This window comes from Papio anubis, chromosome 16 (genome assembly GCF_008728515.1).
Source record: "Papio anubis isolate 15944 chromosome 16, Panubis1.0, whole genome shotgun sequence".
Classification (NCBI taxonomy): Eukaryota; Metazoa; Chordata; class Mammalia; order Primates; family Cercopithecidae; genus Papio; species Papio anubis.
Window position 1 is genome coordinate 80,142,996 of NC_044991.1, and position 18,359 is coordinate 80,161,354.

Genomic DNA, 18,359 nt, shown 5'->3' on the forward strand with positions numbered 1-18,359 from the left:
ACCTGTTTTTAGAAAGCAAATTTGCACCCAGTTGAATCAGACATATTTTCTCCTGTGTTGGTTGTAAGTATATGGATTGCACTGATCAATAGCTGGAAGAATAAAATTCAAACTCGGTATGATGACTGGCCTCCTCAGTGGTCTATTCCCAGTCCATCTCTCCTGCCCCATTTCTGCTTTCCTCTCTCTGGCTGGTTCTCTCGATCTCAGTTCTAACAGTTGCATCTTTCTATTCCCAAAGCTCAGACATCTCTTCCAATGTCAGGGCTGGGATCCTGATTGGGTGCTTCCAGATCTCAGTTTAAGTGTCATCTCCTCCCAGAGCATTTCCCTGACCCCCAACCCTAACGTGGGCTCTGCCCCACCCCCATACTCTCTATCTCAACACTCTCAACACACTGCTTTATTTTCTTCCTATCACTCTCCATGATCTGGGACTTCCTCTTGTTTCACTCTCCCCACCAACATGATGGTGGGGGGGTTTCCTGGGAAAGTATAAAATAATGAGAGATCGCTACCTATAAGTTTTCACAAAATACTTGCTGGGAAGAGGGATATCTTGAACGAGTTAAATGACATAAGAGGAAGGCATGACTTACATCCTCAAGGGCAACATCTAATGGTACACTGGCTCTCAAACTTGGCCGCACATTGGAATCTCCTGGGAGCTTTAAAAAATACTGTCAACTGGATCCCACCCCCACAGACTGATGTAACGGGTCTGGGGTAAGGCCTGGGCATTGGGATTTTTTAAATCACTCCAGCTGGCTGAAATATGTTTGAGAGCACTGCTTTTTATACTTGAAGCATTATGCATATATACAGAAGAGCACAAATTCTAAGTGTGCAGCTGAATTAATGTTATCTGATTGAACACACTGGAGTAACCAGCACCCGGTTAAAAGCAATCCCAGCCTCTCAGAAGCCTCCTTAGACCCACTCTCCAAAGTAACCATCACTGTGATATGCAAGCGTAAATTAGTTCTCTCTGCTTGTGTACTAATACATTTGGGATCATAGTCTACCTTGAGACTCTTTGTTTTGAAAAGATACAGACTAGAGAAGTGTGAATTTCAAAAGATCCACCCAGGAAGGCTTCCTGGAAGAGGTGATATTTAAGAGAGGATCTGAAGGAGGCAATAGACAAGAGGAAAGGGGAAAAAGGGAGGGAAGCTGGTGAGGGGAGGACAGCATCAACTGAGAAAGAGGCACATAGGCTAAAATGTTGTTATCTCCATATCTAATGAAAATCTTATTGGAGCCGGGCGCAGTGACTCACACAGTAATCCCAGCAACTCAGGAAGCCTAGGTGGGAGGATTGCTTGAGCCAAGGAGTTTGAGACTAGCCTGGGTAACACAGAGAGACCCTGTCTCTAGAAAAATAAAATTAGTAGAGTGTGGTGGCTCGAACCTGATATCCACGCTACTTGGGATGCTGAGGAGGGAGGATTGATTGAGCCCAAAATCTTGAGGCTGCAGTCAGCTATGATCGAGCCACTGCACTCCAGCCTGGGCGACAGAGCAAACAAGATCTTGTCTCTAAACAAAAAAGAAAAGAAAAGAAAAAAAAAAAAACCCTATTGCACCAAAGGTATTTTTAAAAGACCTTCCTTGCATGTATGCTCAGCTTCATGTTCAATCATTGCATAGATTTTTAATAAGCACCAATAGGGTGCTGGACCTGGGGATATAAATGTGAATTTGGGGAGACAGACAAAAAACACATAATACATGAAGAAAATACAGAGACAGAGTGGGACAAATAGGGTAGGTAACAAAGGCACATCTGAGTTTAGAGTGAAGAAGAAAGATAGATCTGGAGGAGGAATTTTGTAGAAGGAAAGAGTAAGTGTCCTGAAACCTGTACAGGAGGCACTATGGTGACTGAGACATTCTCCTTGTGCTCAAGTATCTCAAGGCTACCCCAAAACCCAGTAATTAGAGCACCGCCCTGCACAAGGTAGGTACTTGGCAAATATTTGTTTGATTGCATCAGTGGTAAAACAGGCGAACTAACAACAACAAATTCGATACGTTGTGTGCTTTGAGAGGGGGACTGACGGGCTTCTACAGTGTGATTAGAAGACTTGAGTGAATCCAAGAACAAATGTGCTTTCTGTTCCTTGCATGCAAGAAACTCTGCAAACTCTATTCACTTGTCATAAAATTCAACTTTTGTACAGAAAAGTTTCCTATGCCTAGCGCCTTATCAGAATCACCTGGGAGCTTTAAGATTTTCAGATTTTTCTGACGCCACCCTGGAATCTAATTTAGTAAGTCTAGGGTAGGGCCTGGGGTTCTTTATCTTGAAAAATAAAAATCCCCAGGTGATTCTGATGTTCAGCCATCATGTGAACAACTGTTCTGGAAGATAAGATTGAGTCATTCCAATCAGTTCATGCCCTTACACATCCCAGAGTTCGAGTGCTCTATCCTAGGAAGCAAAGTTCCCTGGAGACTTAAACATAGCCTCATCCCAAGACACCAGCTCTTATAAGAAGTTTCCCTAAGTGCCAGTCTATGGTTTAGCACAGTATTTTGCCAATTCTAGCAATGCCCACACCATCTTTTTCACATTTTGCCATTTCCACATCCCACCTGAATCACTTTTTACTCTCTATTGTTCCTTAAATATACTTATTTTTAAAATTCCACTAAATGTGTTTAAACTTTAGATTGCTCTTATGCAAGGAGAGCAGGATCTTTTACTAAAATAGAAGGTAACTCGAAATCAAAAGCATTAAAAACAAAACTTTTTTAATTCTTATTTTTTTTTCCTTTTACTTTAAGTTCCGGGATACACGTGCAGAATGTGCAGGTTTGTTACAAAGGTATACATGTGCCATGGTGGTTTGCTGTACCTATCAACCCGTCATCTAGGTTTTTAAGTCCCTCATACATTAGGTATTTGTCCTAATGCTCTCCCTTCCCTTGCTCCCCACCCCTGACAGGCCACGGTGTGTGTTGTTCCTCTTCTTGTGTCCATGTGTTCTCATTGTTCACCTCCCACTTATGAGTGAGAACACGCAGTGTTTCCTTTTCTGTTCCTGTGTTAGTCTGCTGAGAATTATGGCTTCCAGCTTCATCCATGTCCCGGAAAAGGACATGATCTCATTCTCTTTTATGGCTGCGTAGTATTCCATGGTGTATATGTGCCACATTTTCTTTATCCAGTCTATCATTGATGGGCATTTGGGTTAGTTCCAAGTCTTTGCTGTTGTAAATAGTGCTGCAATAAACATACGTGTGCATGTGTCTTTGTTGTAGAATGATTTATAATCCTTTGGGAATATACCCAGTAATGGGATTGCTGGGTCAAATGGTATTTCTGATTCTAGATCCTTGAGGAATCACCACTCTGCCTTCCACAATGGTTGAACTCATTTACACTCCCACCAGCAGTGTAAAAGCTTTCCTATTTCTCCACAGCCTGGCCAGCATCTATTGTTTCTTGACTTTTTAATAATCACCATTCTGGCGTGAGATGGTATCTCATTGTGGTTTTGATTTGCATTTCTCTCATGATCAGTGATGATGAGCTTTTTTTCATATGCTTGAAAACAAAACATTTTAAAAAGTCTAGCTAGACATTCTTGTCCCTCCCAAGCTTCTGAGCCTAAGATCTGTGGTATCTTTGTTGAAAAATAGAAATTAGCAAGTATCAGGTATAAAGGAGACATTAGCACAAAATGGAGATTTTGTCATATTGAAAGAATTGAAAGGAATAACTTTCTCACTATGTGATTCAATATTATTTAACATCTTGTCTACAGCACTGGGTACCATTGCATTATACACCCCACTGGTGTAAACCAAAACCATTTGTGTGGATGACTAAGCTAACTACTAGTAACAGTAGGAAAAAATACAAATTAATAAAAGAACACTTCAGAAATGTAGATCCAACAATGTGTTAATAGCCAGCCAGAAAGTAGGTATTGCAGAATTGTTACAAGTCCCCCACATTACATAACCAGCTATTGAGAACCAGGAGAGAGCGGATGTAAAATTCTGAGAAGAATATTGGATAGAACCTCAGGGAAATTCTGTCATCCAAAGTCATCTTCTCCTGCCCATTTCCTTCCTGATTGTCTCCAAGGCTGGACCCAGCTTCCAAACTCCCTCTTTTTCAGTTCCCAGTCTTCGGGATATTATTATAACATCCAAAACTTTTTGAAGATGAGGATCCTACCTTATGCATTCAAGAATCTGCTGTGCCTGGGGCAGGGCCTGGTAGACCTAACAGGCACAGTAGATGTCTGTGAAATAACTGGCTGAATGTAATGCAAACACTACACCAGCAGGCATGGGGCTTGCACAGAGCATGGCGGTTTCATGGTGAGGTTGCTGCAGCTTGACTCCTCGTTCGTTCAGGCCTCCTGATCTTATAAACCAGTACCCCCTGATCCCAGAACGGTGATTCCTTGACTGCAGGGCTGTGAGGTTTTACTCAATAGGCTATGGTCCCTAGCACAGTGCTCTGTAAAAGTGTATTGGGTAATTAGAATTAATACCATTTTTGTTGACATTGCCAACTATGAAATTGGGTTTTTTCTGCCTCAGTTGCCTGAGGACTAGGCTGGGACTGGGTGGAGTTGGTCATGGGTGGAGGCCTTTTGGGTGATTTAGGGCAAGTGAGTTAACAACTTGTTCCACACATGTGAGATGGAGAAGTGCGTGGGGATGTTAAAAATGATTAAACAGCACTTTGCAAACAATGACAACAACACTTTGTGGCTGACAAGTAGAATAGTGAAAACTGAGTGTCACATAGCCCAAAGAACTGTTAAGAAAAATATTTATGGAACTAGTCAGACCTGGTAGTTTCCCATAAGCAGGTGGGTGGGTTGTAGTGGGAAGTGTTCCAGATCAGACCGGGCGGGCCTTGCTGGGGTGGCGGGGTGGGGGTGAGCATGGTGGGTGGAGGAGTACTGAGGAGTAGGCACAGTTGAAACCCCATCATGATGGCCACCATTACAATGTCACCCCTTGAACCCTTAAGTTATATCAATATCTAAGCCTGCCTTGGCTTTACAGTTAACAACATTGAGTATGTCTGATTCCAAAAGAACAAACATTCTGGGGGCAGATGTTTTCTAACTGGTGTGAGCAGAAGGTTCACTTGTAGGGGTGGATGGGTTACATGTTCAACATGCAGAACTCTAAGCCTTCATCCAGAATTTTCTGATTCAGAAGAGCTAGGGTAGTGATGCTGAGCCAAGGGCGATTTTGACCCCCCCTCCCCAGGGGACATTGGGCAGTATCTGGAGACAGTTTGCATTGTCACAGCTGAAACCTGGGATGTTCCTAAACATCCTACATTGAACAGAACAGCCCCTCCTAACAAAGAATTATCAGACCCTCAATGTCAATGGGGCCTGGGTTAGAAAATCTTGTTCTAGGGCAAGGACCAGGTAGGTGCATCTTCACAAGGGCCTCAGGAGATTTTAATGCAGAAGCAGAAGCTTTACACTGTGTCTTTTTGATACAAGGGCTTCAGTATCAGAGTTCCCTTTTTGCCTACCCCTTTGTTAGATTTAGGACTCAGCTTTGACTTACTTCTTCCCTTGAAGGCCCGCCTGGTAACCATCCTTCCTTTTGCCAAGTTCAGGGTAATTGCCCCTCCTAAGAACACCTTCACCACATACTTATAACCAACTGATCTTTGACAAAGCATACAAAAACATAAGTTGGGGAAAGGTCTATTCCAGCGGTCTCCAGCCTTTCTGTAACCAGGGACTGGTTTCATGAAAGACAATTTTCCCACGGACCAGGGCAGGGTGGATGGTTTTGGAATAAAACTGTTTGACCTCAGATCATTAGGCATTAGCTTCTCATAAGGAGTGTGCAACCTAGATCCCTTGCATTCACAGTTTACAATAGAGTTCGAGTTCCCATGAGAGTCTGATGTCCCAGCTGAAGTGAAAAGAGGCAGAGCTCAAGCGGTAATGCTTGCTTCCCCCCTGCTTACCTCCTGCTGTGTCACCTGGTTCCTAACAGGCCATGGACAGGTACTAGTCCATGGTTCAGGGGTTCGGGACCCCTGCCCTATTCAATAAATGGTGCTGGGAAAATTGGATAGCCACATATAGAATGAAACTATCCCTGTCTCTGACCATACACAAAAATTAACCCAAGATGAATTAAAGACTTTAAACATAAGACCTGACACCATAAATATTCTAGAAGAAAACCTAGGAAAAACTCTTCTGGACATTGGCTTAGGCAAAGAATTTCTGACTAAGCCCTCAAAAGCAAATACAACAAAAATAAATAAATAAATAAATGGAACCTAATTAAACTAAAATACTTCTACCCAGCAAAAGAAACAATCATCAGAGTAAACAGACAACCTACAGAATGGGTGAAAATATTTGCAAACTATGCATCTGACAAAGGACTAATATCCAGAATCTACAAGGAACTCAAACAAATCAGCAAGGAAAAACAACAACAACAACAACAACAGCAACAAATAATCTCATTAAAAAGTGGACAAATGATGTGAATAGACATTTCTCAAAAGAAGACAGATAAATGGCCAACAAACATAATGAAAAAATGCTCACTATCAATAATTGTAGGGTAAACACAAATTAAAACTGCAGTGAGATACTGCCTTACCCTAGCCAGAATGGCCATTATCAAAAAGTCAAAAAACAACAGATACTGGTGTGGATGTAGGGAAAAGGGAACTCTTATACCCACTGCTGGTGTGAATGTAAATTAGTACAACCTCTATAGAAAACAGTACGGAGATTTCTTAAGGAACTAAAAGTAGATCTACCAATTGATCCAGCAAATCCCACTGCTGGGTATCTACCCAAAGGAAGAGAAGTCATTATGTCAAAAAGACACCTGCACATGTATATTTATTGCAGCACAATTGCAAAGATACAAAATCAACATAAGTGCCCATCAACTGATGAGTGTATAAAGAAAATGTGGTATATATATGTATATATGTGTGTGTGTGTGTGTATACACACACATACAGTGTACACACACACATACATACATACATATATATATACACACACACACACACACACACACAGCATGGAATACTACTCAGCCATATAAAAGAACAAAATAATGTCTTTTGCCGCAACTTGGATAGAGCTGGAGGCCATTATTCCAGGTGAAATAACTCAGGATGGAAAACCAAATACTGCATGTTCTGTTTATAAGTGGAAGCTAACGCATGGGTACGCAAAGGCATACAGAGAGATATCACAGACACTGGCAACTCAGAAGGGAGGAGTATGGGGAAGGGGTGAGGATTGAAAAACTACCTACTGGGTACAATGTACACTACTCAGGTGATGGGTGCACTGAAATCCCAGACTTCACCACTATGCAATTCATCCATGTAACCAAAAACCACATTTACCCCTAAAGCTATTGAAATAAAAAATAATAATAAAGCAAAAAAGAACACCTCCAGTCCCAGCCTGCATCAAATGCCCTCAGTTGCTTTTCCCTCTCACTGGAAGGGGCACTCCTTGAGGGCAGGGTCTAGGTTCACCCTGTTCACAGACCTGTCCCCAACACCTCAAAAGGTGCCTGGCCAATAGCAGAACTCAATAACCACATGTTCGTTTCAATCTCTCTCTGTGCTCAAATGCCATCTCCTACTGTGCCACCCACCCCTTCTTAGAATCTAGAGCCACCCACCCCCTCTTAGACACTATTACAGCACTCAGCTTAACATCTTCGTGGAGGGAATCACTCAAAGTATCCTGTTTATTTGCTTGCTTACTTCTCATTCATTCAACGAATATTTTATTGGGCACTTACTGTATGACTTGTGCTTTGCCAACACTTGGGAATGTAATAGAACAAAGAGGGAAAAATCCTTCCTCCAATCCATTGGAGCTTATATTCAAGAGGGGAATTCCTACAATAAACAGAATAGAAAACTGTCTATAACCTGTGTGACACGGATCAGCTCACTGGGGAATAATCAAATGGAGAAATGGGACAGGAAGTTTGTGCGTGTGTGTGTGTGTGATATTTTAACTGAGGTAGACCTTTGGGAGAGGAGGACATTTAAGCAAAGATTGGATAGCTGGGAGGCACTTGTCTGCACTCCCCCGTTAGAATATAAATACCAACAGGGCCACCACCTTCCCTTTCTCTGTGGCCTCTGTGTCTCCAGAATAGGCACATAGTAGGTGCTCAATAAACATTCTTCAGAGGAAACAAAAAGAGGAGTATGTGATTAGACCTTAAAGTAGGCAGAAGGGAGATTTTTGTTTTTGTGACCACCCACTGATTAGCTAGAAGGTGGGAGGGACAGGGGCACTAAATTGAGGGGGGCGTGGGGAGGACATTTTGGGGGGCAGGTTAAGACTTAGAGGATGGAGATCCTCACTGGATAAGGTCCCTTCCCTCTTCCCCGCCCTGAACAAACCTAAGTTCTCCCTCTCCTAATATTGGCATGGTCCCTGCTGGTCAGCCAACCTGGCCCCCTGAATCTCCCTCCACAGCCTCCCAGCCTCAGAGTTCAGCCATCATCACCCTGCTTCCTTTTCTCCCGCACCCCTTCCCTCCTCACCTCCTTTCCCCCCGCCCCCGCCCCTTCCTCCTCCCGGGAGGTGTCCCTGCGCTCAGGGCACGCCTGCCCCGGTGGAGAGTGGGCGCACCGAGGCTCTGGGCTGCCGTGCTGGGCTCTGCCCCCAGCTCCCTCCTCCCTGGCGTGGGACGTGCCAGTTCCCTAATAGGCTCCCGCTGCCTGGCGCTCTGCGGCTGGGGAGTAAATTTCTCCCTGTCATCAGGTCGCGGGGAGAGGAGGAGGAGGAGGAGGAGTTTGTTCATGTTCAGTTTGTTCAGCGGGATCGATGTTTGCTGGCATCGCCTCGCCCTGTCTTGTGTGTGTGTGCGAGGGTGTGTGTGTGTGTTTGTGTGTGCATGTGGGGTGGGAGGGTGTGCGCGGTGAAGGGGTGCGTGCAGTGTGAGTGCGTGTGTGAGTGTGTCTGTGTGTGTGTCTGTGTGTGTGTGTGAGTGAGTGAATTCCAGATTTTCTGTCTTTCCAAAACCCGCTCCTGTCCTCTCGCATATCACTCACAGACGGGGATCTGACAGCAGCCACAAACCTACAGTGAGTGATCGCTCTCCCCCCCGGCACGAATCCGCCATAGAGATCGGCGAGGAGGAGGAGGAGGAAGAGAAGAAGGAGGAGGTGGAGGAGGAGGTGGAGGAGGAGGAGGAGGAGGGAAAGAGGAGAAGGAAGAAGAAGAAAAAGAAGAAGAAACCCACTACCTTCCCAGGATTGCCTTTTTTTTTTTTTCCTTATCTTTACGCGCGAGTGTGCGTGTGGCGCGTGTGCGCCCCTCGTCCCTTCCATCCGAACCCGGTCTTGGATGTTTAATAAAGAAATCAAGTGTCTCAACAGTCACCAAAAAAAACGCAAAAACAAAAAAAAAATCCAAAAGCAAAAACAAAAAAGAGAGAGGAAAAAAAAAATTCAAAACAAACAAACAAACAAACAAGGCAGAACCAACCTCTACTTCAAAGCAGCCGGCGCAAGCCACCCGTGTCTGCCACCCAGAGAGGGGGGTCTCTGGCCCGTGGTGGAGGAGTTGCAGGGGGGATCGTCAGGGGGACAGAGGCCGAGTGACGTCCTAGGAGCCACCGGGCAAGAGGCGGAGGAGACCCAGAGAGGCCAGAGAGACAGCGGGCCCCGGCGCGCGGCTCGGGGCTGGGGCGCCAGAAGTGGGACTGGAGCGAAGTAGAGGATGCCGAGGAGAAAACAGCAGGCACCCAAGCGGGCGGCAGGTAAGAGAAACGGCTCCGCTTCGGGGCTGCCCAGCCCGGGCTGCCCTGTGCGCCGAGCTCCTCGCCCGCCCTCCTTGCCCCTGGGTGCCCGGGGGCACCACCCACTTAAGCTTTTCGGGGGAGTTTGCGCCGGATGCCCCTCTAATAACCTCGTCCTCTCTCGCCTTCTCTGGTCTCCCAAATCCTCCCCTTCTAAGCTCCGGTTGGGTTGGGGGGAGCTATCCCACCAAGCCTTTCCTCCTTAAACTTTCTTTCCTCCACCCTCTACCCCACCCCTAACTTTCTCCCAGTCTGTTTCTTGCCTCTCGGGCCAAAGTCGGATTGAGGATTTGGGGTGCGGAGTAGGGAGACAGCACCTCCACCCCTGCATCCCTCTGCGTGGTCAGTGCCAGTGGCTTCTGGCCTCCAGGGACAGCGTCTCCTCTCACTGGGGCTTGGGGCGCTGAAGTGTGAGGCATATCCGACACTCGGGCTGCAGGCAGGCTTTGGGGCGAGCAATAGGAGTTTAGCGTTGATCACCAAGGTGGACAAAGTGCCCTCAGGAAATGGATGGATCTTTGCATATATTTTCTAAAAGGATCCATATTTGGAAATCTAATTAACAATTTCCCTACTCTCAAAAAAAGCAAAAGGGGTTGTGAGGGGGAAATTCCCCATAGAAATTTAAACAGCTCTGGATTTTCTTTGCCTAGAGAGTTGCAAACTTTGTGAAATGATTCGTACTGTAAGAACTGTCCATCTGAATCCTTACTGCCCCCTAAAAAAGATAAGAACAGGTTAATGGATCAGTACAATAGACCTTCTAAGGTTGTTTTTTTTTTGGGGGGGCGTTGCTTAATCGCTTTTTTAATAGTATGCTGGGGTTTTGTTTCTCGGAAGTGTAATATGAAAGTTCATTTTTCTTCTGCCAGACCCACCCACTGAAAAATCAGCTTTCCACTTGATTGCTAGTTTTGATTTGACATTTGATTGATCACCTGTCATCTCGCTGCCTTTGATCTATTCATTCTTGATATATATCAATAAATCACTCACCATGGTAACTCAGAGTGCCAGTGACGCAAACCTTGCCCTCTATATTCAGAGCCAGACATGCACAATTATTATCTTGTTTGGCTTTTAATGTGGGCGTTTTTATTTCTTTGTGTCCTTTAGTCGAATCAGGGCTTTTGCAAAAAGCTTACGTTTAGTTGTTTTTTCCTCTCTCTCTGTCTTTGCCCTCTTGATTAACCAACATTAGGTAAGGCTGGCCTTCTGCAGACCCACCTCCACATTTCATTCTGTTCCACCTCTAGCAAAACATAGGGAGAAGTTTGGTGGAACACTTTCATAAACTTTGCAAAGTCACCCTTAGAACAAATCCAAAGTTAGTTAGGAATCTGAGGAGAGTGGGCATCCCTTGTCTGAATGTGTTGAACCACCAAGCTCATCCTCCTTCCTCCCGTGATTCGGGTCCAAATGGCAATATATGTGTTTCGAAATATCCACAGTTATCATTCCTTCTGACCACAGAATTGCTTCCCTAACTGTTTGTAAGTTGGTTCGAGTGGCATGCAGAAATATTGATAAAGTGTGGATTCCCATATTTTCTGATCGTTCCCCTAAAAGCAAAATAATTAAAATATTTTTAGTGAGGCATAGATTTGGAACCCGCCTCACCAGTGAAGTTTTCTTTTTTCAACTCTAGTTACTTCTTTCGAAAACAATGTCTCTTTCCTACAGTTGTCTCTTTCTGCATTTAACTCACTTATTTCCTAAAACTTAGGCTGCTTTGCAATCTGACAGCCTGTGAATGTGTTCAATGGCCTTTGAGACCCAGGAAGAGTGAGCCTGCTGCATCTAGTTCTGGCAACATAAGTTTAAGTGTAGCTACATTACAGAGATAACATCCTTATTGTTGTCCCGAAAGAGAACCCTGGGCTACCATCCAGCAAGAAGTGATACTGCCCTGAAAATTACTCTTTTTTTTTTTCCTTGTTGTTCCGGTAAAGACTATCAACAACTAGGCAGTAATTTAAATTACCAGAATGACTGGACATGTCTCCTTTAGTAAGCTCATTACAAAAAGTGCATTGCTCAGAATTGCTCGACTTTGATTATCATTATCCTCCGATCGATAAGGATCCAGGTGTACGTAACATAACACTGTATCACATTATTTAAATTAGGTCCTTTTCATTAAACTGTATCTGTTAGTGCTGGCTAGCTTATTGGGTGTGTGTGTGTGTGTGTGTGTGTGTGTGTGTGTGTGTGTGTGTGTGTGTGAGAAACTTATAACTAGAGTTTCAGTTTTCTGGCCTATTATATTCCTACTGTCTTTGTATGTTTGTTTTGTATGATTCTTATTATTTTCACCAGAAGGGGAAACCCTTCTTAAGCCGAAAGAGGATAATTCATTTCGTACACAGTGAGGGCCCTCTTACCTTATTTATTTGCTCACATATTAATAGAGGAGACAGTTTTTCATGCAGAGTTTCTTCTTTTCAGCTAAGGTCATCAATGCCCTACTCTATTTCAGCTGAAGTGGTTATTCACAAGTAAAGTTAGCCACTTTGGGGTTCTGTAGCCAGTTAACATCCAGGGAAGGGGAGAAGGTGGGTTCTAAGATTATGGCCATACTAACTTTTATCACTGCTTAGAATTAAACACAATGCACAACTGTAAGTAATTACACCCAAGGACTGATGTTGAAAGCTTGATTTCTAGCTTGATTAATGAATAATGCGAGATAGAAAAAGCCTGTGAGTGGATCAGAGCTGAGGCTCTCTCGGAGCGCTCTTTTTCCCCAAGAACTGTTCCAGGCAATTTGATTTCTTTGTATTATTAATTTTAAGTTCCATGTTTCAAGGAATCAATTACAGAACTTTCTACTAAAGCAGGTATCTAAACAGAATAAACAGCATGATATTGTAAGTGATGAGGAATTTTAGTCTTTATTTGTTATATTCCTCCCCCTTCAGGGGGAAGGGATGTGAGGGGACAATTCTCTTTAAGGAAATAGCTAAATCAGAGTATTTCCCTCTGAAATGTCATTCTTCCTGGCTTTCTTAAGCTATGCTATTCCACCATACTATTACTTAGGGCAAGAAAAAAAAAGTTGAGAAAGCAGCCTACAGTACCCCAGGGGTTTGTGTTGTGTGTGCATGCTTGCTTCCTTGGATGTATATTTCACTCACCATTAAAATGCATCCACTATTACCTGAAAATATTGCGGGATTCAGTACCAGCATTTTTCCCTTCTATGCATTTCAAGGAAGATAGAGAAAATGGCAGGAAAGTAAAATAAAACAGAACGGGGTTTTGATTTGTTTGCATTTTGCAGGATGCAGAGTGGTTAAAAATTTAAAATTGTAGACTTATAATCTAACTCTTGATTTTCTACAGCCTATCTCAGCCTCTGTGCGCACGCATATAAAATACATATTTTATTTCACCATCCTGAACTGTTTTTATATTAATGACAGCCAATTGCAATAGAACACAAAATCTTTTGTGAGCCTATCTTGTGCATATCTACTATATATGTAAGTTATAGGATTCTGCCCCTGCCCACCCAAAGCGATTAGATGTTTCCTTCTCGCTGACTCTTAGAGGCTTTCTGATCACCCAGATCTGAGGAGAGTCTTGCAAGAAAGAACAGCTCCCTCAGTTTATTTTGTTTATTTAATATGGAGATGAATAATGCAGATTTTGTTTTCATGAATGTCCTTGTGTGGCAGTAAACATTAGACTATTAGCAATCATTACTTAAAAGTTGCAATTTGCACCTTAATAACATAGGTTATTTACATGGGAAACATAGTCAGCGGGGACAACTCTGAACACTGCAACAGAGCAGAAATGACCTCAGAGATCTCTTTTCCTCCTCTTGAGAGTGGTGACTCTGAATTAACGGGTGAGGTCCCAGAAATCACAACCAACAGGATGGAGGGAGGGGACAGGCAGCTCAGGGCAAAGTTTACCTTCAGTTTACTGTCAAGTAGGACAGGATTCAAGAGACTAGGAATCGAGTAGATTTGGGCCCCTGGCTCCCTCACTTTGTTTAAATATCCTTCAGAAAGACAAGTTCACATCTTGAATATTTAAATATCTCATGCGATGGATTCCTTCACTTGCCCAAAAGTATGATTTTAACAAATGAATGGAAAAATACACACACACACACACACAAACACACACACACACACACGCATGGACGCAATAAACCCCAAAGGGTCTCAGCAGCACAAACTCTTTTGGCCATTCTGGTTACTTAAGGCAGATCTCTGAAAAAGGAAGGATAGATACCTTGAAATCGCTTGGTCCACACAATATTTTGGATGGAAATTGATTACTTAAGTGGTCCTTTTCCCACCCCCCATCCTGATTTCCTTCCTCCACCTCTCACCTCACCCTTAAAGACTCAGATTGAATAGGACATCTCAAAAGCCCATTTGTTTTAGGCATTTATTGATTTCATTTTTAATCTGCCATATCAGGACACAATACGTTAACCCTAATCAGCAGATTACAAGTGACAGAGAGTTCTAGTAGAAACTATATAAGGGAGTAGGGCGTCTGGGAAACTTCTTGACAATGAAAATCTTCTCTGAGGCTTAAGAGTTTGAATGTTGAAGGTTACTTTTGGGGAGGGGAGAAACATTCCTCAGAAACAGTCTACGTTTTTTTCTTCCACTTTATATTTCCTTATCTCCCAGTTGCCCATTCTATTGCTACACTTTGGGAATGCTTAACACCCAAGAAATATCTCCCAAGTATCTTTAGGAGGTCTGTCCCTGAAGCAGCTTGACCTTTCTCATAGTCTCCAACGGAGGTTTATGCTTTCATTTCATCCCAGCTGATTTCTCATTTATTTGATGGAATTTCTCCAAAGGATAATATCTGAGTCGATTTGTTTCTCTTCCCAGGGCCTTGGGAATTGTGCTGTCCATTGAGCAGGTTTTGGTGATGGGGGTGGGGGCACAGACTGAACCCGGCATTTTTTAAAGCCATTGAAATGATGCCTCACTGTTCGTCACTGCAGCTGACTTAGGAAGTCAACCAAGAAGAAAACCTAGGCCCTGGTCATGTTTGTGCTGTGCCTGTAATTAGCTGACAGGAGGTAAATGTCCAAAGTCGACTTTCCCTTCCATCACTGTATTTATACTATCAATTTTATTTGGGAATGTCATGGTCTGGGAAGACTCAGCCACTATTTCAAAGGCAATGCCTGCTTCTACCCATGTCCCCTTTAAAAAAACACAGAAATTGCCGAACAAATTCTATATTAAGACCAGGCATACACAGAGTATCATTTTCGTTTGATGCAAAGTCAGTTGGAAATACATTAAACTAACAGTTAGAGAGTGTCTTGCATCGCTTCCCTGAAGCAGTGCTTTTTCATTACATATTTAATTACAATCAAACTGAACGACTTTTATTAAAAAAATCACAGTGGTATTAAAAGAAGCCTGGCACACAAATAATGTTATTGCTTCGCAAGTTGAGAACGCTTTTATGTTTTTATTTCTTTGGGAGAAATGTATTTTAATTTTCTAATGTTGTGATAAATACAGACTATCTTTTACTGTAGTCTGTAATCAGGGAGAGCTTATCCTTCTATCTTTATAGAGTCTGCTTACCCCAGAATAGATTTTTATATTCATTTTTCAGCAATTTGTAACAATTGGTATTTTTAAATTTTTTTTAAAGTTTTATGAGTTCTGTTTAAAGTTAGAAATTCTCACGTTCCTTCGGGTGATCTTTGGCAAGCAGTTCTTTGATTACAGGAGGAATTTAGTCATTCTAACCACCCAAGAAAGTGGAGAGTGCTTGCTTGCTTACCTGAATATTACAGTAAGAAAAAAAACACCATCTATTTACATGCCTCTAACATGTAACACTATTTTCACTGGCTTTATAATTTCTTTTTTTCCCCTCCTACTGACCTTTCATTCGCTTGTTTTGGGAACTTTGTCTGAGAAGAACGTATAGAGATAGCATTTAAAGTGGATTTCAAGATACATCAGATTTTTAAGACATTGTAATAAAAATTAGAGACTTTAGAGCCCAACTGTTCCCTGCTAGTCTAGGTCTGCAAACTAATGAGAAAGCATCTCTGCAAACATATAGTTTCAACTTTAACTTGAACATGAATGGGGAGTGTCTCTAGCAGTGTGGCCGGATTCATATTGCTCATTTTGTCCGAGAAATTATTTTGTCCGAGGGTATCAGACTGAGGTCCGTTCAAAGACATTATGTACATACACAGACACACAGAGGAGAAACCTGAGATGCAAGTGGGAATTGCTGATATATTTGTTTCCAAAGCAAACTCCATGAATGAAATGATTCAATAATTTGGAGGCATTTGCAAGTCATTAAAATGGCAATTTGGAATTTTCAGTTGTTGCCTCCCTCAATTTTTTGCATTTCCCCCATAGAAAAAGACATCTTTTGGGCACCCTCAAATATTCTGGAATGCTGAAGTAATGCCTACAATTATTTAAAATTTTAGAAATTAAAATTCAGGAGGCAGAGCAAGATAATCCTATTATTAATATATCAGTATTATTTAGCTACGCATAACAACAGGAAAACGCACAATGCAAAAGTTTTAGAGATAATGAGCTTAGAGAAATTACATGGGGGGAAGAAATACCTGGATCATATTTGAAAGCATTTGTCTTGAATTCTGCTCCTCTGAATGAGAACTTTCTTTCTACCTGTGTTATTTAAAAAACAATTTCAGTATCCCCCTACCTGCTACCCCAGCCTGAAGTAGGGTCTAATGAAACTCTCTCTGGACACACAGATGTTAAGACACTGTATTACACAACGCTTTTTTTTAAATTTATTTATTATTATTATACTTTAAGTTGTAGGGTACATGTGCATAACGTGCAGGTTTGTTACATATGTATACTTGTGCCATGTACACAACCCTTTTTTAAAAATTGTTTCAGAAAACCAAATGTGGGCATGCAAACCAAAAGAAAAACCTCAGGAATCTTTATAAGATAGCCAGCTCAGGGTTCAAGATCGAGAGAACTTTGTTGCGGCAGGATAAGAAGACAACAGTATTGCATTTTAACTAAACATCTCTTCTTGGCAAATGAGAAGCGGTGAAGCAGGGAAGATTTTTTAAGGAGCTTTTTAGCTCTTTTGCATCTCTCTCCAAAGACTAATTTAATTGAAAAGCTATAGTGTCCATTTATGATAAAGGACAGGCCTCATGTTTCCGCAATGCTGGTAGACACTAAGGTGGGGTAAAAAAAAAAAAAAAAAAAAAAAAAAAAAAAAAAAAATTTACAGCAAAAAGGGGGAGAAAAAAAAAAAAAAAAAAAAAAAAAAAAAAAAAAAAAAGGCCAGCATTCTGCAGTGTGTTAGTACAAAAATTAAGATCACTGGTCTTAATTACTTGAGTGATTTCAGAACTGAAGGAATACTCTAAAATCACCCGTGAGCTTTCTTCTTAAAGCCACATCTAAGCCATTTCTATGGAAATTATATAGTTTAGATATTAATGTGGGTAGAATACAGTTATTGTTTTTCATGAAAATAGTTAGGAAGGGCAGAATGAGATAAAAACAGAGTTGGCAGCGCCATTCTGTTTGTAATGAATTTGAAAGAAACTTCCGTAACACTTTACTGGATCATGAAAAATCCATGAAATCTGGTGACATGGGAGATACAAAAATGAGACAGAGGGTCAAGGTCTTCTATAGGGGAAAAATGACTTGTGTAAGTGAGAGCAGTGGCATTTAAATATCTCTGTATAAACTACACAGGGCTTACTTTAAATCACTTCAATTTATCAGATCCTTGGAATTTTTTATGTATTTAGGAGCCTCTCTTTTATACCCCAGAGAGATATGAATAGCTTCTGGGCCAAGATGATGCTGTAGAGAAGAGTCAAATCTATTCTATGCGTATGGTACCATTTGGTACAGAAGAAATGCCAAAATGAAAAGCCATAAATGCGTTTGATATCAGAATTGCCTTTGGCTATTTTCCTTTATTAGAAAGTTGGGTACACTGCTGAGTGCTTCTTCTTGTTTTCCCCCTTGGGATTAGATTTGAGACTGTGGATGGAACAGCGGAGTAAGGGGAAGTGACTTGGGTTCTGGTTGCAGGCTTGCCCTGTGCTAGTTATTTAGCCCCAGGCAAGCTCTAGAGATAAACCTTACTCTCCGGATAAGAATGTGAGGTTTTAGAGTCAGACTGATTCACGTTCAAGTTTCTAGGTCTAGTTCTTGTTCGGCCGTGTAAACTTGGGCAGGCTGCTCAAATCTCTGCCTTCCACTTTCTAATCTATAAAATGGGGGCAATTGGAGTTCTTTATATGTTCCAGGTGTGTGGAAAGGATTGCATCAGATGAGGGCTGAGAAAGTGTGCTGAAACTGTTAGGCGCCACAGGGATACGAGGGAACAGTGTGTCTTTACCCTGAATAACCAGACCATGGAAAATTTATATTAACCGGGAAATAAGCAACTTACCAATTATCATAGAACAAGGGGTCCAGGGCTTGAAAGAAACCAGATATGGATGCATTTTGATTTGTAAGCCTGCAAACACAATGGCTAAGTAATGTTTTAAC

General features: G+C 42.2%; 1 protein-coding gene across 1 annotated transcript in view; it reads left to right on the forward strand.

Annotated features, from left to right (window-relative positions):
- The first annotated feature begins 8,778 nt into the window (after window positions 1-8,778).
- Window positions 8,779-18,359, forward strand: part of TSHZ2 (teashirt zinc finger homeobox 2) — a 507,548-nt gene continuing 497,967 nt past the window's right edge. The window contains exon 1 of the mRNA XM_017944685.3: window positions 8,779-9,780. Within this exon, the coding sequence (XP_017800174.2) occupies window positions 9,741-9,780 (40 nt within the window). The 5' untranslated portion in view covers window positions 8,779-9,740. The remainder of the gene's footprint in view (window positions 9,781-18,359) is intronic.